The sequence below is a fragment of the Heterocephalus glaber genome, unplaced genomic scaffold (assembly GCF_053883595.1).
Source record: "Heterocephalus glaber isolate CG9 unplaced genomic scaffold, H.glaber_assembly_v1.0 deba00001481, whole genome shotgun sequence".
Classification (NCBI taxonomy): Eukaryota; Metazoa; Chordata; class Mammalia; order Rodentia; family Bathyergidae; genus Heterocephalus; species Heterocephalus glaber.
The window spans coordinates 16,421,309-16,444,269 of NW_028258317.1; the positions used below are offsets into that span (position 1 = coordinate 16,421,309).

Sequence of the window (22,961 nt, forward strand, 5' to 3'; positions counted from 1 at the left end):
GGCCGCTTGGCTGAAGGACAATGCCTCTCAGTGCTGATGCTCAACATCCTCTGATCCACTGGCATCCAGCGGGCAGACCTGACCTCTGGGGGTGTCTCTACCCTGGATCGGGAGTCAGTGCATCCCAGAGCACCAGAGCAGGAAGCTCTCTCATCAGATGTTTCTATCCAGAGATGACCTGGGGCTGTGAGGGGGACTTGAGAGCACCTGACAGGCTGGGCTCTATCTATGTGCCAGGGCTTCTCTGGATGGCCACAGTGGCCCAGGGTGGGGAACTCAGCTCACAGAACTAGGGCTTAGACTCAGATCTTCTGCCCTCCTCTCTGGCTGCAAGAGAGAGTGGACCATGTAACTGTGCTGTCTTATTGGGTTATGGGACTGCCATCTTTAAGAAACTACTGAAGAGCCATGGGTGCAGGCACATAGCTGTAGTTCCTGCTACTTTGGAGGGCGATGCAGAAAGACTGCTTGAGCCCAAGAGTTCAAAGCCAGCCTGGATATGTAACATAATGAGAGTCTGTCTCAAACAATCCATTAAAGAAGTGAGAGCATCCACCTGCTCAGCTGGTTTCACTGTCTGGCTTTATTTTTTTTCAGTTCTGGAAAGCAGCTTTTTTCTTAATCCCCCCAACTGTAGAAACCGTCCAGCCTATAGAGCCTGGCTGCATGCCTGCTTCCACCACCTGGCTCTGTGTTTGTGTATTGGTGTCCCTGGGAGCCACCAGGGAGTTCACTGGCCAGAAAAGGACCTGGGCCAGATCTCTTCACTTACCCACTCAGCATTTGTTGTTCATGGAGATTCTTGGGGAGGGTACTCTAATATTTGAATCCTGAGAGAATACCAGTGTAATAGGTCAGTGTATTGTGAATCCTGAAGAAAGTGAGGGCCATGCTTTGATAATAGAATTAGCTGGAAGTTGAACACTTACAAACAGTCCCTTTTAGTGTCCTCTTCTTATGGCCCTTTTAACACCTGGCTTTTTCACTTCTGACTTTCCCACTCATATAACTGGTCTGCATATGGCTTTGGTTTGCCATGGCCCTATTTTGAATTCTTATCTTTAGTTTTTTCAGTTCTACTGGTAACTTCTCTCCCCGAGTCTTAGGTCAACTCCCAGAGTATGTATGACCAGCCTAGGGACTGGCTGCCCTTGGATCAGATGTCCATGTGGCCCAATCAGCTGTGAGTTCATGGGTCACATGGTTCCAATCTTGGCTGCTTAAGCAGGGCAGTCCACAGTGGAGGGGTCAGAGGTATCCCAGGTGCTTGAGTTACTCGTGATATGAATTCAGAGTTCTGAATTGCCTCAGCCACCAACTAAGAATTGGGCATGAATCATACTGGAGGAAGATATTATACAAAACAAAGATTTTATTATTAATATGCCCTAGATGAAATGAGGGGCACAGCATGAGATTGTTCATATTGCAACAGAGACCTTCAGAAGCTGTTTCAAAGACTGGCTGTCCCAGACTTTAGGCCAGTGCCTGGGCCCCTGCTACCTTGGCAGATTCAGATACCATGGTTTCAAGGACACTCAGCTGGGACAGCTAAGTGCCCCTCCCCGATGGACCTTGTAAAACTGCTATTCAGGGGAACCTTGTAGTTTGAGGCAAAACCCAGAGCCAAATTAGGGATTCTAACCCCCCTGCCTGGGACACCTCCCTGGAACATTTGGGCTTGTCACACATTCCTGGAGGGAATAGCAGCACAGCTGCAGCCACAGCTGCCAGGAACTGGCTTGGGCTTTACCCTGTGTTGGGGGAGGACAGAGGCTGCTGGGCTTCCTCCAGGACCCCTGAGTGAGCTCACTCCATCCCCATACTACTGACTTTATCCACCCAAGGCCTCTTGGCCCAGAGCCCAGGCATTGTGAGGGGCTCTCTCCCAGATCAGGCCAGCCACATAGCAAGGGCGGGAAGGGTGTTCCAGGCCTAGCTGAACTCACCAGCAGCATATGGAGCTCTGAAATGTAGAAGAGTTCAAGATAAAAGGTGTGTGGGGGTGGCAAGAGTGGTGGTGGTACTGTACTTTGGTATTCAAAAGTAGAAAAACGAAAGGAAGTAAAGCTATTTTCTCCATTTGTTCTTTGGCAATCCCATCAGAGGATCCCCAGAGGCATGCAGGATGACATCATGTCTTACAACTGAGAAATCTCGATGATTCTATGAAATGGAGCCCCTAGCTGCTCCATGCTTCTGATGCAAGCTGCTTTATGTGTTTAAAGCTCTGTCACATCGAAATGCGGGTTTAATATTCAAACATCTACCAAAGTAGATACAATGCATGAAGATCGTATAAACAAACTTCTTGGGATCATAAATATTTGGGATACAAAATGTCCAAGGATGAATATTAGAAGTAAGAAAGGTACAAAAGAAGTTTGCTTTAAAAAGTAACAAAAAAATTAAAAAACTGATAGCCTTCCTAAATCCAAATAATTGTGGTCTGGGTAATCTCTGGGTAGATGCATCAGGTGCTGCTCATTTCTTTACTATCAATGACCTATAGATCCAAGTGTGTGTACAGGAGATGCCCACCTGCATCACACACAGGCACATACATCCACAGGAAGAGATGCATAGGTGGGCTCCCACTGTTCTAGGGCACTTCAAATCCATCTTCTTAGTCGTCTGCCTTCCTGTTATGATCGATAAGTTACTTCTTTGGAGGTAGAACATTTTCTTCAAAGAAGCCCTGGTTGACAACATTTCCTGCTGGGAAGTATCTGGCCACCACGAAGGAGGACCCATCGCTTGCAGAAGCCTTCCCCACTCCCATCTTCTTTGTATTCTTCCACACCATGGCTGTGAAGTGTCCTGTAAGAAATAGATAGAGGGAGAGGGCAGTAGATGAGTAAGTGGAGATTTGAGAGGGATGTCAAGAGGGATTCTTGAACCCTTTCCCTATCCTGCTAGGCTTGGCTGCTTGATCTTAGCAGATGCCAATCAGAGGAAGAGGCAAACACAACTGTTGTGTTGTTTGAAACAGGGTCTCACTATACAATCCAGGCTAGCTGGCCTTGAATTCATGCTGTACCCCAAGCTGGCCTCAAACTCTCAGTGGTCTTCCTGCCTCAGTCCCTAAAGTGCTGGGATTACAGGTATATGCCACCACATATGTCTCAACTATCAGATTTTGTGCGTGTGTGTATGGTATAGGGATTGAACCCAGTGTCTTTGCACTGAGCTACATCCCCAGCCCTTTTTAAATTTTGAGACAGGGTCTTGCTAAGTAACTAAGTTACCCAAGTTGGGCTCAAACTTTCAATTCTCCTCCCTCTGTCCCCCAGAGTGTTGGGATTATATGCATGCATTACTACATCTGGCTTTCACAGTCAGATTTTTTAAAGTAGGTCCTTTCAATCAGCTACAGCCATCTCAGCACTTTCCAGTGGTCTCTCAGATCACTGCCAAGCCTACTGACCCCAGTAATTAGAATACTACCCTACCTGGTACCTGCTTCTAACCCCAATCCCAAACTGCAGTCTGTGCAATACTCTGCAATGGTCACATTTTTTTTTCTTTCAGTGCCGGGGTTTGAACCCAGTATCTCCACCCTGAGCTACATCCCATTTTAAAATTTTAAAATTTTGAGATAGAGTCTTGCTAAGTTGCCTAGTGGAGGCTCAAACTTGCAATTCTCCTGTTGGCCTCCCAGAGTGCTGGGATTACAGGTGTGCAATGCCATACTCAGCCCAGTGGTCATTTTCTGTCTTCATCTTACTGGACACAGTCTTTTTTTTCTCTACACTCTTGTTTAGGTGAGTTTACTTTTCCCTGGCTCCCAAGTTTATTTCTCCTACTCAAATCTCTGCTCTGTGTCCTAGGAACAATGACTTACTGGATATTTCCACTTGGATGACTCACAGGTACCTCAGACGTAATCCAACTAAGACTCACACCTAACTTTGGTCCCCACAGATTAACTCCTCTTCCAACCGTCCCTCTCGTGCCAGCAGCACCTCGATACACTCATTCCTAGGGGTGGGCTGCATCTTCCCTTTCCCTGATATCCCTCTCAGTAGCCCTGAAGAATTAAACTTTAAAGGACATCTCAAATCTATCTCCTTCTAAATCCTTGGTCCCAACCACAAATGTTTCTGTTTTGGACCAGTGCAAGAACTGCCTATTATTTGATATCCACTTTGGCCCCTCCAATTCATTTTTCACTTAAGTGGCCAGAGCAATCATTTTGAGAACATGAATCATATTCATTGCCTTTCCTGCATAAGAATCCTTCACACACTTCTAACTGCAGCTAGAATAAAATTTAATGCTTTGGCCTGGTGGCCTCCTTTCCATTCCTTAAACACAGTGATGCACACCTATAATCCAAGAACTCAAGAAGCTGAGGAGGATATGAATTTAAGGCCAGCCTGGGCTATATAGTAAGACTTTGTCTCAAAAACAAAAACAAAACAAGACAAAAAAAACCCCAAACAAAACACTAGGGTGTTTCCCACAGGAGCCCTTGCAATACATTGGCCACTGTGGAAAGCTCTGTGATGACCAACAGTTTGCTGTCCTTTAGGACTCAGGCTGAAAATGGCACTTGTTCAAAGAAGCCCTTTTAATCATCCTTTTATTTACTGAACACGTCTTATGCTTGGATAACTCTTGTGTATTGTTCGGTGTTTTTTTGTTTGTTTTTGGTACTGGGGATAGAACTCGGGTCCTTGCGCTTGCTAGGCAGGTGCCGGAACCACTGAGCTAAATCCCTGGCCCTTTTGTGTATTGTTCATGGGAATGTAAAGTGATTCAGTTACTTTGGAAGACACAATGGCAGATCCTCATAGATTCACCTTAGGATTCAGTAATCCCACATCGAGGTATAAACTACTAAAGTACTGAAATGGGGATTCAGATATTCATACATCCATTTTTTTTTTTTTTGGTACCGGGGATCAAACAGGGTACCTTGTGCTTGCGAGGCAGGTGTCGGAACCACTGAGCTAAATCCCCGGCCCCATATATCCATTTTTACAGGACAGAGATTAGACAATTGCCTCAGTCACAGGACCCAAATGTCCATTGATGAATGGGTAAATAAAATATGGCATAAGTGTGCATATGTGTACAATAATCCATTGTTTGTTGCAAATATATATGTTTTATTAAGTTATATATATATATACACACACACACACATACAATGAAATATACAGGTTTTAAAAGGAATTCTGATAACAACACAAAGTGCGTAAACCTTGAAAAAATTATGCTAAGTAAAATAAGCATAACATAAAGGGAGAAATTTTGCATGTTTCCACCTACATGAGGTACCAGAGTAGCTAAATTCATGGAGACTAAAAGTAGAATATGGGTATCAGGGTTAGGAGGGATGAACAGTTATTGTTTAAGGGGTATAGAGTTTCAATTTGTGAAAAAGAGTTGGCCACAGTGGTCCATGCCTGTAACCTCAGCACTTTGGGAGGCTAAGGCAAGAGGACAGCAAATCTGAGCTCAACCTCGGAAATTAGCAACTTAGTGAGACCCTGTCTCAAAATAAAAAGTAAAAAAGGGCTGAGGAAGTAGCTTGGTGGAAAGGCCTTGGGTTTAATCTCCCATTTAAAAAATATTTTTGAAAGGGTTCTGGGGATAAATGGTTGTATAACATGTGAATGTACTTAATGCCACTGAACTGTACACTTAAAAATGGTTAAAATGATAAGTTTTATATCATATATGTTTTACTATAAAATTAAAGAGCGATGTGATGGTTAATCTTGATTGGCAAGTTAAGTGGATTGACAGATATGTAGGAAATTAGTAGAGCACACTTCTGGCTGTGTCTGTGAAGGTGTTTCCAGAGATGCCTGGGATGGTAAAGTGAGCAGGGAAACCAGCCCTGAATGTGGGTGGTACCATCCAAAAGGGTGGGGCCCAGACAGAAAAAACTCTTTCCCTCAGTACAATCTCTTTTCTCTGGTTGCTGTGAAAAGATCAGCTTTCCTCTGCATGCCCTTTTCCCATGTTTCTTCCTTTCCACAAGCCTAACAGCAATGGAGTCATTGACCATGGACTGAAACCTCTGAATATATGAGCCAAAACATTTTCCATCCTTTAAGATGGAAAGTTCAAGTCCAGCCTGTGCCACTTAGTGAGAATCTGTCTCAAAATTAAAGAGGGGTTGGGTGGGAGATGTAGCTCAGTACATAGGCCCTGGGTTCAATGCCCAGTACTGCAAAACAAAAACAAAACAAAACAGCCAAATAGAAATGCTAATTCATATCAACAATATGATACACCTGAAGCAAGAATGAAAGGAAAATAAACCCTAAGTACAAGTACACATCTTCATCACTAACTTGGATCGACCTCTGTTCAATAAACTCTGGCTTCCCACTCTGAACAGAAGAAAACTTCTTGCCCATTCACCCTTGGTCCTTAATGATACTGACCATAGCTCCAGGCACTTGGCAGCTTCACCCGGTATAACTGCTTCTCTGGGCTGCCTCTTGGCCAGGGCTCAAACCCTTTCTCCCACAAGCCTTCTTGTATTGACCATTAACCATTCCCTCTCTCGCTCTCCTGGAGAAACAAGAAGCCTCCATTCATTCACTAGGTGTCAAGAAAATGATTAGATACAAGTGCATATCAGCAGCATAAATGCTGATGGCAGCTTTTTCCAAAGTCATCTTTTTCCTCTTGCTGAGGAGGTTTCTATTTGCAGAGATAATTAAATTAGAGGTATTTAGAGATTAATTAAAGGATACAGCTTCCTTGCCAACCATCAGATACACACTGGTTTCTAACTCCAGTCTACTAATAACAGTTCCTTTTTCTTTTCTTGAAGGATCACATCCTCTTTCTTGATGTGAACCCAAGTTCCCGGAATATGCCTTTGAAAAACACACTGTATAAATTACAGTATATCCTTGCAAAGGAATAATGTGCAATGACTATCAAAACTCTTTTACTGATAAGGAACAATTTTTGACAAGTGTGAAGCAGGTCACATACTCTGACACCAGCATATAAAAAAAGGGAAAAAGAGTTCATATACACACCCATGTTGACACAAGCTCAGATAACTAGAATAAAAAGCTAGCCATGAGCCATGACTATAATCCTAGCCCCCAGGAAGCTAAGGTAAGAGGATTGCAAGTTTGAGGCCAGCCTGTATTACATAGCAGCTTTGCTATGGCAAAGACTATAGCAAGACACTGTCTCAAAAAAAAAAAAACAAAAAACCAAAACAACAACAAAAAATGGTATATAAGAAACTGTTGTAACTGGTTACCTCTTGGAAGGAAAATGTCAGAGGTCAGAGCTTATGTAGCCTATACTTTATCACTTTCAAATTCCATATCATTTAAAAGGATTACTTATGCAGAATAAATAAACAAACCTACTCATTTAAACAGAATATGATAAAGTAAGCATAAGAAATGTTTCTCTTCATGTTGCACAAAGCAAGGGTCAGTCCTTTATCACAAGATGCTGGCCCGGGGTGGGCTGAGGGTGCAGATATATTTTAGGGTATCTCGAAGGCCTTTCACCTACAAAATGGACTCAGGGCAGAGAACCCCTAAATGATGGTGCAGCATTAGGCTGAGTCAGGATAGGCACGAGGATCTTCAAGAGTCTTACAAGCCAGCTCATGCTCTGTCCATCCCCAGCACTGTCCACTGGTGCCTGGGATGACACAGGGCTGGCTTTCTGGGGTTTTCCCCTTTAGGGATGAGAGATATGAGGTAACGGACAGCTGGTCAGCTATCATGGGGATTTGAGCCCCATTCCTAGCTCTGATTCTTGTGAGATTCCTGCCTTGGAGCAAGGACCATGGAAGAGGCATCCAACCAAGGACAGAAGGCATAAGAAAAGCCTCTTGCCCTTTGCAGGCCTCAGAGTCCTCTTCTGCACAATGGCAGAATAAAGCCCTGCTCTGAAGTGGTGCTGCGAGGCTATCGAGGTGGTGGATGTGGAGGCTTCATTGCTACTTGGTGGTGTGCAGCAGGAACAGTGCCAAGAACTCACTCCCACTCATGTCTGATTGCTCAAGAATCTTGTTCATAGGAAAAGCAATTCTAGAAGCTATGAAATAAAACACTTCTGGATCTGTATTAAAAGAAAACAAGGCTCTGCCTGCACATCTTTAACCCCTGCTCCCTCCCCGATCATTCTCCAGCAATGTCAGCTCTCACTTGAGGTTTGCGGAGCTAACCAGAAAGAGCAATGCCCCAGAGTCCTAGCCACATGTTGCAAGAACCCCTACTCTGAAAGAGTGAGCAGCAAACCACAGGAAACTGTGACTGGCTCTGAAAACATCACTTCCTGCTTATGAAGAAATCCTTCTGTGGGTAGGAGGCCCAACGGGCTCTATCCATGGGTGGGAAGGCAGACAGAGGGGATGGCGAAGGCCAACAGTTCCCTTTTCAGTTCCTGGATGCCTTCCAACCGGACTCACACTCCTTCTGACCCCATCTGCGGCAGAGGCAGAGTCTAAGTCAGCTCTGAGGAAAGACAGGTACCTGGTGAGGTCAGCAAAGGGCGAGAGGGAGTCCAGCTGCTCAGGGATTTATTTTTATTGACTGATTTGTGGTCCTGGGCATTGAACTCCAGGCTTTCACATGATCTATATCAACAGCCCTTTTTAATTTTGAGATAGTCTTGCTAAGTCACAAAGTTGCCCAGGCTAGGTTCAAACTTGGGATCCTCCTGTCTCAGCCTCCCAGAGTACTGGGATTACAGGTATATGACACAATACTTGGCTTTCTCAGAGCTTTAATGAACTAAGTAAATGTTTATCACTCACCCCGGAAGAGGTCTATGAGAAAGGCAATTGTCCCCATGAAGGCTCCTCCCTACATTTGAATCACTAGCTCTCAGAATGCCCCTTAGAAACCACCACTGTGTCCATCTACCTTAGACAAAGAAGAAAAAAAGAAATGACCCAAGTTCACACAACAAATAGTATCAGAGCTAAGGCAAGATCCAGCTTTTCTGCAGCCCACGCTCACCTGAACTACACTGTAGAGTGGAAAGACGAGGGAGAATATCAGGGAGGGGAGACGGTGGGCAGGAAAGAGGCAGAACAAAGAGAAGAGGAAGGTAAGACTGGCCTGATCCTTTTCCTGCTGGCCCCAGGGAGCCACAGCAGTTTGAAGAGAGCACTGGGACAGAGAGGATTTTAGAAATCTTCTGAGCTAGATGTGGTGGTCATGTGGCTGGTGATTTAACTCAGTGGCAACATGCCTGCCTTGCAAGCTCAAAGTCCTGTGTTCGATCCCCAGTACTGAAAAAAATAAAAAATAAAAAATAGGGCCAGGGATTTAGCTCAGTGGTTCCTCCACCTGCCTCGAAAGAGCAAGGTCCCGAGTTCGATCTCTGGTACCAAAAAAAGAGAGAAGTGTTTGAATGTGGTGGTGCATGCCTATAATCCCCGCCCTTGGGAAGCTGAGGATCATACAAATTTGAAGCCAGCCTGGATTACATAGCAAGACCCTGTCTCAAAAAACAAACAACAACAACAACAAAAAAGAAATCTAACTGTTGGAGAATGGGAAGGACTGAAGGAAAAAAGACTAGAAAAGTAGAGTGACCAGTTAAAGGGCTGAGGCACCAACTAGGGAACACAGCTCTCAGCAGCCTTTACCATCCAGTCTCCAGATGCCACACTGCAGGAATGTGCAGAGCTTTGAGCTGGGGGCAGATGGAAGGTGCACATGTGGTTAGGGGAACAGTTTGGGGAGGTGTCAGGGAAAGGAGAACTTTGCCACCGCCGAAGACAGACACAGACACCCAACCTGCAACTTGTCCAGGCCACCGGCATGCCATCACTCACCAGTCCCAGAGGTGAAGCCAGGCTGCTGGAAGTTGTAGTCCTTGATTTCACTGTACCATCTATCAGCCACCTCCTTTCCTGTGTGGAAAAGTCATTCAGCAACAAAATCCAAACTCTGCAATCTCTCCATCTTCTCCACAGACCCCACAATTAGGGGTCTGATGAAGCCCCTCCTGGAGGCTCTTGCCCATGGCACATCCGGGCTGAAGAGCAAGCCCCAATGGAAGCTGGGAAGAGCCTTGGCCAGGGCTCAAAAGGTCTGGGATCAGGGGTCCTGCAGCAAGGTCCCTGCCCTCTGCTAGGTCAACAGGAAGGTTGAACACAGTGCACTCCAAAGCCCTTCTAAAGGCACTCAGAGTTTCTGGGAGACTCCTTTATCCCACCCCACATCTGGCTCCTGAAATACCCACAGGGAGAAAGATGGCTGGGCTAGTGGCCCGGGGTCTCTACTTTGTAGGAGAGCACTCGCCTGGGGATTCCCCTGGCCTGCAAGTGGTGCAGGAGGCACCTGCAGGATCGAAGGTCTAGAGCTGGGAACTAGAGGTCAGGGCAGGAGGTCTTAAGTTTTATTTTGACTAGGAATCACTTGGGGATCTTGTTGAAATGTAGACTCCAATTTCAGTAGCCCATGTATCTGGTTTTCTAACAAATAACATGCTGCTGCTGGTTCACAAACCATACATTAACCTCACCTTAGGACCATTTCTGAAAACTAGGGCCTGGGGCTGGGCCTGGGGCCAGGCGTGGTGGCACATGCCTGTAATCCCAGCACTGGGGAGGCTGAGGCAGGAGGAGGATTGCTATGACTTTAAGGCCAGCCTGGGGTACACAGTGAGTTCAAGACCAGTGTGAACTACATAGTGAGACCCTGTATCAAAAAACCAAAACAAAACAAAAAAACCTAACTAGGGCCTGGGTCCTTCCTCAGACTGGTTGTAGCAGTCTCTCTGGAGAAGAAACCCAAGCACTGATATTTTCTAAAAGCTCTGAATAACATTTCAATGTATAGCCAGGGCGGGGACCACTGTTTTATAGACTACCTAAGGCAACCCCTTCTCGGTAGAGGTGGGGAAACGGTGCAGAGAGGGCAGTGACTTGATCACAGTGCCCCTGGGATCTGGCTCAAGGGTGGGAAGGACCTACATCTCCTGACTGCCACTTAAGCGTCTTTCCAGCCCCAGCCTTCTCCCAAGCTGGCCAGAGCCTGGGTCTGCAGGAGCCTGCGGGGTGAGGGGAGGTCTGGGGGTGGGGGTGGGGGCGGGCTCCTGCTTCTGCTGGAGCAGGCACACAGCTCCCTCCAGGGGAGGCCTTGCTCTGCTATGCTGGGAAAACCAAGAGGCCCCAGGGGTTCCCCAGGGATCTCCCAGGAATGTGAGGCTGGGGAGAGAGTGAGTCATCTTCCAGACGAGGTTTGGCGAAAACCTCAGGGATCAGACAGCCTTCTCGGATATTTTTCCTAAAAAGCCATTTCTGGGCTGGAGGAGCAGAAAAGCTCAAGAACGTTTGGTCACTATAGTGGGATCTTTCCAGACTGAGACAAATGGAGGAATTGTCTTTTTCATTTTTTTTTTTCCAAAATGGAAAAAGGCTCTATCACTTTTCTCTGGTTATAAAAGCAATATGCCAGCACTATAAAAAATAATTTAGAAAACTGGGAAGGAAGCAAAATTTCTCAATAGCTGGGAATGCTTTGGCCTCCACAGAATTGGGCTGAGACACTGTCCAGAAATTGTCCTCTCCTGCCCCCACTCCTCAGCCAGGGAGATTCCACAGGGGAGGCAAGTCAGTGTGATTCATTCTGTGTCCCTGGCTCCCAGCACGGCCCTAGCCCTGAGTCGACCCTCAGGGACGCGGTGAAGGAGTCAGCCTTAGAGCAGAGATGGAGAACCCTGGGTTTCCTTTCCCTTCCCAGGTCTGCGGCTACACCACACCTAAACCACAAAAAGTGCTGAAGAGGCCCTGGCGTAGGCCCAGCTCCAGGAGCAGCAGCGAGGGGGCCCAAGGAAGCGACCCACCTGTCTGATCGTATGATGCCCATGCAAGGTTCTCCCCACACTGGCCTCGGCTGGACTCTGGGCTGTGCTTGAGGATCCTCGTGTTGGCCAGGGCTTCAGCATACCTGCCGGAATCCATGGTATTTCCTCAGAGCAGGCACACCCCAGGGGACACTCCACACAGTGTCTGTGCCCCAGGCTGGTGTGACTGAGCTTCCTTCTTTCTCCCTGCCTGAGCTTGCAGAGGGCATAAGGGTGCATCACACACGAATGGCCTGTGGGCTTCCCAGCAGTCCCATTTTTCGGAGGAGCAAACTGAGGCTCAGAGGAGCCTCGGGACTTGCCTGGGTAAGTGGCAGAGTGATATCCAAGCCTTGTTATATCTAATCCCCAAACCCACATTGCTCCAACCACCCCTTTCCCCTCAGGGGCTGCAGCAGCAGCCTTCCGAAGGGCCTGAGCCTCTGGACACTGGGGACTCACTGCTGGGCCTCTTGGTTGAGCTTCTTGCAGAGCTTCAGAGGGGGGGCGCCATGCTGCTGTCGGTACTCATTGTGGGCCTTCAGGGCCTCATTATGAAACTGTTTGGAAGCTGGAATGATGATAAAAGGAGAATGGCTCAGCACAGAGAAAAGAACCCCACTAAAAGTACAAGGCATACGTCAGAGCAACACCCAGCTCCGTCCTCAGGTCACATGGATAGACTGTGGTCCCTTCGGACACTGGAATCCAAGCCAAATGGCCCTGCTCCTCACCAGCGCTCATCCTGATGCCTTCCCTCCGTGTCTCTGCATGTCTAAACCAATGGACTATGTGGGGCCTCTGGGCCATGATAGGGGTTTGGGTCTTTATCCAAGGCAACAGGAAGGTGCTGGGCAAGAGCAGAGGAAGGAGCTGACTGGACTTGTGTTTCTGATCCTGCTGACTGCTGAGTGGGGGACGGATGGGACGTGCAGAGCAGAGGTTGAGGGGCTGGAGAGTCAGCAACAGAAGCGCTGAGAGAGAAAGTCAGAAGGAGACTGGAAATCTCAGGCTAGACCTATGCGGGGCTGGGAAGGGCTAAAGTTGGGAGCCCAGAGAGAAGCAGCCTAGCTGGGATGGAAGGTGTCTTGAAATCAGACAGAAGGATAAAGAAAAGAGAATGAAGCTGGGCACAGTGGCACACAACTGTAGTCCTATTTATGCAGGGGCCGGTGGCCTAGAGGGTCACTTGAGCCCAGGAATTTGAAGCCAGACTGGGTAACGTGGTGAGACCCCATCTCAGAAAAGAAAAGATGATGAGAGAAGGCAGCATTTGGGAAATGGAATAAGGGGAGAGTATAGAAAAGAAAGCAGTAGTGATGCAGATAAAGGACAGGATGTGAGTGGCTGGGCCTGGGGCTGCAGTGAGGAAAAAGGTGGAGCCTACCCCTAATTGGGCACTAACCTCAGAAAAGGCAAGGTCTACTGGGCTGGGGTTAGACAGCAAATAAGTGAGTGCAGCCAAGGGCAGGCAACATCAACAATGAACAGCCCAAAAATTTGGATCTAAAATGGAGCCCCATCCAGCATCTTCTACCTATCCATTCAACACCCATCCCAAATCAACCACCCATCCACCCATCCAAACCTCCATCATTCATCCCATACTCATTCGTCTTTTGTTCAGCAGCAGCATCCATCCCTCCACCATCCATTCAATCCCAATCCATTTATCTGTTCTGCTCTTGGAGTGCCTCCTACATGCCAGGCCTCACACTGTGTGCTAGGGGTCAGAGACAAATCAGCCAGGTCTTGCCCTCAAATGCACACAGAGGGGAGACGGCCTTGTAAACATGATAGTAGTGTGACAGGTGAAAGGAAAAGCCAGTGGACATTTTCCTCTGAGATGCGACCCTGACCCACATTCTTGTGCCCTGTAATTATGAACCCCATTAAATCTGTTTACTGTACAAAACATTTTAGATACAGGGTGTTCAGTCTCTTGAACAGAAACACACACAGAATGGGCCAGTGACCACAGAGTCAAAGAACCGATCCTGAGAACAGCAGGCCCTTTCCTCATTCCCTTTACACCTTATAAACCCTTACTCTGTAAGAGAGGTGTTTTTGGCATTTCAGACCCAATGGCCTCTCTCAGGTCTTTATCTTAAGTAAAGCCTGTCTCTGCTGCAAATTTTTCTTTCTCCTTTTATTTGTTACAATAGGTGGCACAATGCAAGTAACCACTGGTGCAAGAGGAACTTGAAGAGCCACCTAAAAGTTCCGGGGATCGTGAAGGAGGTGACCCCTGATTTGAGGCCCCAAACAGGTCTGAACCGGGGCCAGCCAGGCTAAGATCATAAAGGAACTAGGTACCATGTATAAAGTATTCCTTAGGATTTGCCCTCTGTGGATAAAGGAGTGAGTGGGGTAGACTGTGAGTAAAGGCCACAGAAGGCTGGTCCCTCTTTGAGGTCTGGCTGTGGGTGGCGGCAGGAAGGGTATAAACCAGAGCATGAAGGAAGTGCCATACTCCTTCCTCTGCCCTAGGTCATATCTACCATTGCCCTTCTCTGCTGCCTTTTCACCCAAGACTGAGGAGATGGCCCAACAAGGAGCTCTCCTCCCCTATCCTTCAGACTGAGACGGACCTTCAAGGCAAAATATCATGGGGCCTCTGAGTGAAGGAGACCCAGGGCTGGCCTTCACAGCTCCTGCCTGCAGCAGTTTAGGAACCCAAGGGCTTTCCAATCAATTAGAGAGGAAGTAGCCTGAGCACAGACTCTGGGGCTTAGGGTGGCTACAAAGGAATGTGGGCGGGGCAGGTATGACAGGGATCACCTGCAAGGTTTAGTTGACAGATAGAGATGGGGAGACAGGAGGAGGGCATGAAGTAAAAACCATGGTAACCAGTGACTAGGAATAAGCAGGAGGTGGAGCTACAACTTGAAGCCCTCAGGTCTTTGGGACCAGAGGAGGGCCTCACCCTTGTTAACAGGAAAGACAAGGATTTCAGGTCTCCTAGGGCAACAGGAAAAAGGAGGTGATGTTTAATGAGTATAGAGTTTCAGCTCTGGAAGATAAAAAAAGGTCCTGGAGCTGTTTCATAGCAGTGTAAATGCACTTACTACTGCTGACTAATCACTGCTAAGATAGTACATTTTATGAGATGTGTTTCTGGGGGAAGTAGGGGGGCCAGAGCAACTCGTGGGAGTTGGGGGCTTGCAGACAGTAGGTGGAGGAGCCAGCAGCAGGGGGTGTGCTGGCCAGAAACCACAGGCTCCTGGGTGATGAGAGGCTTCACCCAACCGAGTACCTGCCTTGTATGATAAGAGGCAATCCTTTGACATGTGTTCAGAGGCTGGTTATGGGTTCTTGTGAGGATTGGCTGTCAGTTCTGGGTATGGTCGCCCTGGAGAACCAGACTTGGGGGCTCCTGATGAATTCTGGGACCCTAATAGGGCAAAGCTAGGGCCGATAGGCAGAAAGGGCAGGTTGAAAGATTTCATCTTAGACTAAGACGTTTCTTCCAATGAAAGCTTTCTGAAGCCAGAAAAGAGCTACCTCACACAGTGCTGAGCTGTCTAGCACTAGGCGCATGCAAGCAGGTGAGCCCCTCTCAGCAGGATTCAGGGCCTCAGTGAAGACTCAGATGACCCTGAAGCTCTGCCTAATGCTGAGGTCCCATTGGGCTGTAGGTGAGAGGAGACAAGATGAATTAAGAGTTCCAGGGGTTTCCTGAGCTTCTTTAAGGAGTCAGAGTGATCAAAACAAGTATATGTGTACAGGCAAGGCACGTGTGGGCGTACAAGGTGACGAAGAGCTCCCATCTGAGTGACAGGCTTGGCCAGGCCTATCTGAAAGTCCCTTCCAGTTCCCATGTGCTGTAGGTTCTGCAGCCTCCTTGGCAGAGAGGGACATATAAGGCTGCTAAAAACTAGGTCACTGCACTCTCAGAATCAGGCAAGTCAGAAGAAACAGAAGTGAAAGTTCCTGTGCCCAATCCAACTTCAGTGCCCAGAAGTCGAAGCCAGGCACTGTTCCCAGTAGAGCTAGGCTCCCTGGGCCAGGAGATCTCAGCAGGGAGTCTGCTCCTACCCTGGCTGGGAGCATGGGGCAGTCCCAAGAGTTCCCTCCTACCCCAGCAAACAGTCCTAGCTCAGGTGACTCCTTTGAGCAGGGCGTGAGCCCAGGGAGGCAAGTTATCAACAGTGACCATACCTTGTAAGAGGCATACTCACTTCTGTACAAAAACCCAAGATCAAAGACAAACATAGGAGGGAAAGTCAAAGAAAAGCCACCATCCCCAGTTAGGCAGGGAGAGCCCTCAGCCACTTGATGGCTCAGAAAGGTCACACAGACTCAGAGTGCCAGCTCAGAAGTAGGGAGAGGCAGGCCCATTCACACTGTGCTCATGCTATCTCCTGCTTGCCGGCCAACTATTTCTGGTGCTGGAATTGTGTGTGCCCTTCTTAACTTCTCACTACCTTTGTGGGAGCTTCCAGTACTGTATTCATTTTTATGACTAAGAAATTGAAGCTTGAGAAGTTAAGTAAGCCATACAAATTCCCAAAATAGTCCAGGGATGAGTCCATTGTGGGGGAAGCTGGATTAGACACAAGGCCCTGTCCCAAGCCCCCACCCTACAGCCCACAGGTCACAAGCCAAAGGGAATGACAGATGGGTCACCTAGGAAATGGATCCTGCTGAGTGGGGCCAGCTGAAGAGAGCAGCAGAGAGAGACACCAGGCTGCTGCCTTTTGATCTCTTAAGGGAAAGAAGAGGTAGGAAGGAAGTGGAGAAAAGAATTATGATTTCTCAAGAGCTTCCTTTGTGTCAAGTTCCTCAGAGGTCCCAGCAAGCTAGGGATCATGAGGCTGTCGTGACCGGGGCTGCTGGAGGTGGCAGGGACTGCCTGGAACTGAGGGACAGGAAGGGCAGCCATTTGCTGGGGTGCGGAGCGCAGAAATCCCAGATAGGGCTCTTCCGGACCCTTGACAGTCCTTTGAAGGCACAGGCTCTGGAGGCTGAAGAAAGCTTCTCCGCCTTTGGGCATAACCAGGTTTCTCTCTCAACATCATCTTCTCCTCTGGGGTCTCCCTGACTCCTCCGGCCTCTCCAGACTCCTTATGAAGGAGACCATGACAAGGGACAGGGCAGGAAATGTAAAGTGGCCCCTTCTGTCACCTTGGCAAGAGGCTGGGCAGCAACCTGGTCCCAACTTTGGGGCAAAGCTGGTTTTGCCTGTTTATCAGGAAGGAGTAAAAAAGTCGATAACTAGGAAAAAAAAAAGTAAGAAAGAATGCCCAGTGGATAGCTCCTGCTCCTAAAGCCTGGGTTTCTGACAATTCAAGGGTGAATCCTAGCTCTGACTTTTATTTACTGTGATCTGGCTCCTGCTGTTTAACCCATCTCGGCTGCATTTCCCCATATATAAAATGAGGGTACCAGTAGCTACCCCACAAGGTAGTTGTGAGAATTAAGTGAATTAATCTACATAAATGCTTTAGGACAGTTCTGGAACATAATGAACAATTTTAAAATGTCAATTACACTTCTAACTATTGGGTGGAAACCCTTCAGCTCTGGCTTCGGGAGAACCTGCCCCATCTGATCTCTTTCCTGGCTTTAATGCAAGCAGGGATGCTAGTACAGTAAAACTTTGGTTTGCAAGAATAATTCATTCTGCTCATAATTCAAAGCATTTGTATATCAAAGCAGAGAGAGAGAGAGAGAAAGAGAGAGAGAGCCAGTTGAGATCCTGTGACATTTAGGGTGACATACTACCCGTATTGCAAGATATTGTTCATTTATCAAGTTAAAATTTCTTAGAAGTGTTTGTTCATCTTGCCCAACATTCGCAAACCAAGTTACTCACAATCCAAGTTTGACTGTATTCATGTTGATTGTTAAGCAGAGCACCTGTAGTCCAGCTACTTAGGAGGCTGGTGTAGGAGGGTAGCTTAAGCCCAGGAGTTTGAGACCAGCCTGGACAACATAGCAAGACTCCATTTCAAAAGAAACAAAAAAGATTGTTGAAGGCATCTTTCAGTACCTGCATGCCTGGATGTTTGCCATGTAAATGGGTGAGTGAACAAATGAATGAAGTTGTCACTCCTGCACAGTGAAAGTATGAGAACAGATGTGGAAATCAGGGTCTGGGGCAGTATGTGAACTGCCCAAGATCATCCAGTGAGTCCACTTTCCATACAGTTACGTCTTTTCCTAATAAAAAAAGAGGCAGTGAAGGCTTGCTCAAGTGCTTATGAAACAAGGAACATTTCCTGGAGCAATACCTCCTCCAGGGTGCCTCTCCAATAGATGCCCAGATACATATGGTTGAGGGAGGCTTGAAGGACCCTGGGCAGGGGATCATGCTTGCTGGGCTGGCCAACCTCCAACCCTGCCTATGTTACTCAGGCCTGCCTAGCCAAAAGTCCCTGCACCCTAGGCCCCGGGTTCCCCATCTGTGTGCAAAGGAAGGGCTGAGAGCTGTGGTTTTCAAAATGCCTTCAAAGCAAGGAAACCCTTGCTTTGAATGAAACCGGCAAGAAAACAGATGAAAGGGGAACTGCTGGGGTTGATGTGACCCTCACAGCCTCTGCCTGCAGAGGGTCCCACACAGTAGAAAATTCCTGGGCTAGTTAGTCCTTAAAGGCCTTCTGCTCTGATAGCCTCTGATGCTAGGAGACCTGTGTTCAGAGACACCATGATTCTTAGAGACAACAGGGGAGGGGGTCCCCAGTGGCAAGAGTCCATCTGGGCAGACAGAGAGCTGGGTTCAAATCCCAGTTTGTTCTTACTGGTCAGGGTGTGAACTAGGGCAAGGGACTGAAACTTTGTAAGTTTATAAAATGAGTTGACAGTAACAGCCTTGGTGTGCAGTTACAAAGCTTCGTAACATGAAATACCTAGCTGTATTCTTGGTGTGCAGTAGAAGCGTAATGATTGGTAATCATTATTATTAGGGCAAGAGGCTTCCACTGAGCTCAAGGCCATTGGCTTCTTCTGCCCAGAACACTTTCTGCACACTGAGCTCGAGAGAGCAGGGCTGGGAGCTGGACCTTGGATCTCCCCACATTGTACAGAGTATCTTCTGGGAGTGGAGCCTGGTCAGCTGTGAGGACGTCACAGGATTGCCCATTACTCCAAACAGCTCTGGGGCCATATCTGAGGCCAGGGATGAAAAGAGCCTGGGTCTTGAACAGTGATGAAGAAACTGAGACCCAGAAGAGGCAGGGACCGATGCTTTATGGTAGTCATTTTGGAGTCACATAGACCCTAAGTGGGTCCACACCCATCAGTGCTACCTTTCCTGAGTGCAGACAGAAACCCCAGCTGGTGGCCTGGAACTTCAAGGTTGGGCTTATGCTGAAGACTCACTTTGTTCACTCAGAAATCACTTCTTAGGGGCCCTTAGAAGAGCTAGAGTATATCTAAATTGTACCAATAAGCTTAATTAAAAAATTGTTTTTAATTTTTAAAAAGAGCTAGACACTAAGCTGGTGGTTCAGTCTTATACAGGAAAAACAAATACAATGCATTGGACTATATGGGAGTTAGGCCTGGACTAGGATTCTGGAAGATACCTGAGCATGTGGAGGGGGCATCTAACTCAACCAGCTCTAACTTCTCTTCTGCCACCAGCCCCTTCAGAGTGTGGAGTCATCCTCCTCTGCAAGCTGTCAAAGCTAGATCTCTAGTCCTACATCACTGCTATCTTGTACCCAGATTCACGCCTCTGGTCCTTCCCAGTAAGTTGTCACCAGGACTGCTCAATGCCACCATCTTGCAAATCCATCTCCTTCTCTCTAGCCTTCAACTCCACCCTATATGGCTGTGTCCTCTTGTCTGTGATTGCAGATGTTTCCTCCATCTCCCACCTCCATCCTCTCCCCTTCTGATCCTCCCTCCATCCTAACACAACTCTGGTCCTTCCATGTTCAATGGAATTCCAGGTCCTATAATATAAAGCCCAAATTCCCATGACTCTATGGGACTGACCACTTTCTCAGGAGCCTTTGGCAAGCCTCTGACAGTACATCTCTTCCTATCCTTCATCTGGATGCTGCCTGACTTAGATTACTTCCCATCTCTTACTGAAGTATTATGGTGCCTTTCTATCCCCAGACCAGCTTACTCAATTTATTAATTTTTTTTTAAGACAGGGTCTCACTGTGCAGTTCAGGCTGGTCTTGAACTCACCATGCACCCCAGGCTGACCAGGTGATCCTCCTGCCTCATCCTCCCAAGTGCTGGGACTACAGGTGTGCACCACCACACCCAGCCTCAATTTATTTTTGCAGTGCCAAGCAAGTGCTCCACCAGCTTTATTCATTTTACAATTCAAATGAGCACTACTGAGGATAGAGCCATGGCTCCAAGCACTGAGTCCACAGCTTGGTGGAGATGACAGATGGGGGTGGCTTGAGTTGCAGTGCAGTACTGAAGCACTGGCCTAGCATGTATAAGGCCTCAGGTTCCATCCTCAGCCCCACAAGAAAGAAGGAAAAAAAGAAAACAAAAAGGAAGAAAGGAAGGAAGGATGGGAAGAGGGATGAAGAGGAGAGAGAGGAATGAACAGGTAGAAGAATGGGTACACAGCTGAATATTAGCAGTTCTTGAAAACTGTCTTGGGGAAAAAGCGAGAAATAAAACTGACTAAAATGTAGTTGTAGAGAATTTGTGGATTTTTCCCCTAAATCTACAGAGAAGCTGATTTCTTGAGATCTCAACGTGCTCTCTCACAGCAGCCATAATTTGCCCCATCAGCACCTACCATTGTGTTCCACAATCTCTTCTGTCACCCTTCCATTCTGCGAAGGACCCTGGGGATCATATGGGCTGCCCTCATTGTACAGATGGGCAAACTGAGGCATGGAGGGGTAAAGGGAAGGGCTTAATCTCATACAGCAAGTGATCAGCAGGGCCAGGGCTCTCAAGCCAGACCTGCCACTGCAGCCTGAGGTAAAGCAGGTTAGGACCAATGGCAGGGGAAGGCACTTCCTCCCAGTGCTGGCACCTCAGGAGTCCAGGTCTTGGAAGACAGATCCAAGAAAGGACCAAACCGTAGTCATCTGAGCCTCATAACGCCTGTAAAGCAGGACTTCTGAGCTCTGATCTCCAGCTGTTCTTCAGTGTCCTCTGAGGCAGGAACTATACTGAGATAAACACAGACAGCCTTGAGGGCCAGGAGCGAGTCTGGGGACAGCAGGTCTATCTGTGAACAACTGGACGAGGCGCATGCAGGAGGGGCTGTAGCAAAGACCATGAGGGGCTGGCTGTCCCTCTGTCAAGGAATGAAGGGTGATGGGCTCCCAGGAGCTTACAAGGGCGGGGAGAACTGTCGGGTTGGGGCTGGGGGTGGTGAGGACTGGACAAGGGCACCCAGGCAAGGGACCAGAGTGCCAGCTGCAGAGCAGGGTGCAGGCCTAAGGTGGCAACCAATGCCCAGAGGGCCTGATGGTGGTGCTCACAGTGTGCCCTTTCACCTCGCAGAAGTTGGGGTGGAAACAGGAAGTGACAGGAGTTCCGTGTTTCAGAAACTTCACCATGACAGCCACCATGGTGAGGATGGGCAGCAACAGGTCAGAGACAAACTAGGGAGCCAGGCTGCACCTGGCACCTGACCTGGCACGGAGGAGCTCAGGAGAGAAGCCAAGAAAGAATGAAAAGGTTGCTCAGAGCTGTTCTTAAGAGGGTTGAAAAGGGGCAAGCTGTTTTTGCAGGGAGAGATGCTGCCACAGTTTGGGGGTCTTTTTCTAACGGTAACTTTGTTCTTCTCCTGAAACAAAGCAAAGCCACGCCTTGGCCGGACGCGGAGCGCTAATCCCATTAGCCCCTGGAAGCCCTCCCTGACGCAATCTCTGGCTCACAGCCGAACGAGACCCTCCCTCCGATTCGCCTTCCCTCCCTCTCTGCGGGTGCCCTCAGCCACTCTGGCTCCCTGGTTGCCCAAGAAACTGCCCTGCACTGCCCGTCTGGGCGCTTTGTCCCGCGCGCCCTCCATCCTGCACCCCGGGGTCCCGCATCGAAGTCCGAGCCGAGTTCCGCGCTCGGAGAACCAGATCGCTCCGCTGTCGGGGTCCGCGGAGGGCAGGGTGAGGGCAGGGTCCGAGAGCCCAGGGCCGGGAGTCCCCCTCGCACCCGGCTGGGCGGCTCACCTGAACTGCCCATGGCTGGCTCCGCTCCTCGGCTCCCGCTGCGGCTGCGCTGCGCTTCGTGCCGGCCAGGCGCTCGGGACCGGGAGGGCGGGGCGGGGCGAGGCGGGGCCCGGGAGAGGTGTGGCGCCGTTCCCCCGCCTTATAAGGCAGCGCCGGCTGCGGAGGAGGTTCCTGGGGCCGCCCTGGACGGGCTGGGACGCTCGACTGGCGGGGAAACTGGGCCACCGCCCTGGGCCCCCAGGATGCGAGCATCGTGGATCCCGGGCCTCGGGACAGCGGCCCCGCTGCGGACAGGGACTGGGGCGCGCTGAGGAGCCGCGCCTTCCACGGTGCTCGCGGGAGCAACCGGGCTGCGGCAGACTCGTGGGAGCACCGCGGTGGACGCTTCCGCTTGGTGCCACCAGGGGTCGTGACCCGACACTCAGGCTCCCGGTGTGCCCCTTCCCCTCCCTGGTGACACTGGGCCCCGAAGGGGTCACTGGCTGGGACACTGGACGCATTTCTCCCCAGAACTCGAGTCCGAGCTGGAACTGGATGCCCGCTACCCCGGAAGCTTCCGACAGCCTGGCTCTGACTTGTCCGCTAGACCTCCGTGTCTCTCGGCTCCAGCCAAATCCCTACCCTGAAATCCCGCCCCGGCATACCCCATCAAACTAGATTTCTTTTTTTTAATTAACACAGATTTGCGACACATGATGAATACACTCATACTGGGGAGTTGGTATACACACACGCGCGCGCACACACACACACACACACGTCACGTTTTAGGCCTTTTTATTTCTCCTTCCTCCCCCTCCCATTTTTTCCCCATCTGCAAAAGGTCTATCTCCTTGTTTCCTATTGTCTTTTAAAAAATTTTTTGGTACCGGGGATCAAACTCGGGTCCTTACGCTTGCGCAGCAGGCGGCAAAACCACTGAGCTAAATCCTCGGATCCTTTATTGGCTTTTATTTTGCTCTTTAAATTATTTATACTTTGGGTTTCTCATATAAGAGAAACCATGTGATATTTAACCTTCTGTGTCTGATTTACTTTGCTTAGCATTATTTC

The 22,961-nt window shown here is 48.7% G+C and overlaps 1 protein-coding gene across 1 annotated transcript; it reads right to left on the minus strand.

The window, feature by feature from the left end:
* Nucleotides 1-1,354: 1,354 nt before the first annotated feature.
* Nucleotides 1,355-22,007, minus strand: Glipr2 (GLI pathogenesis related 2). Its single transcript, XM_004870116.3, has 5 exons — nt 21,909-22,007; nt 12,268-12,376; nt 11,806-11,909; nt 9,791-9,868; nt 1,355-2,820 (listed from the first exon to the last, which is right to left on the minus strand). Exons 1-5 carry the CDS (start codon nt 21,919-21,921, stop codon nt 2,660-2,662), a joined length of 465 nt encoding a protein of 154 aa, XP_004870173.1. The 5' UTR covers nt 21,922-22,007; the 3' UTR covers nt 1,355-2,659.
* Between the last annotated feature and the right edge of the window lie 954 nt (nt 22,008-22,961).

Excerpts from the sequence above, each read along its gene's own strand:
- Glipr2 (XM_004870116.3), bottom strand. Across the intron at positions 9,869-11,805 it reads GGCATCATACGATCAGACAG|GAAAGGAGGTGGCTGATAGA; the intron begins GTGGGTCGCTTC and ends TTTTCCACACAG. Across the intron at positions 2,821-9,790 it reads TGGCTTCACCTCTGGGACTG|GACACTTCACAGCCATGGTG; the intron begins GTGAGTGATGGC and ends TATTTCTTACAG.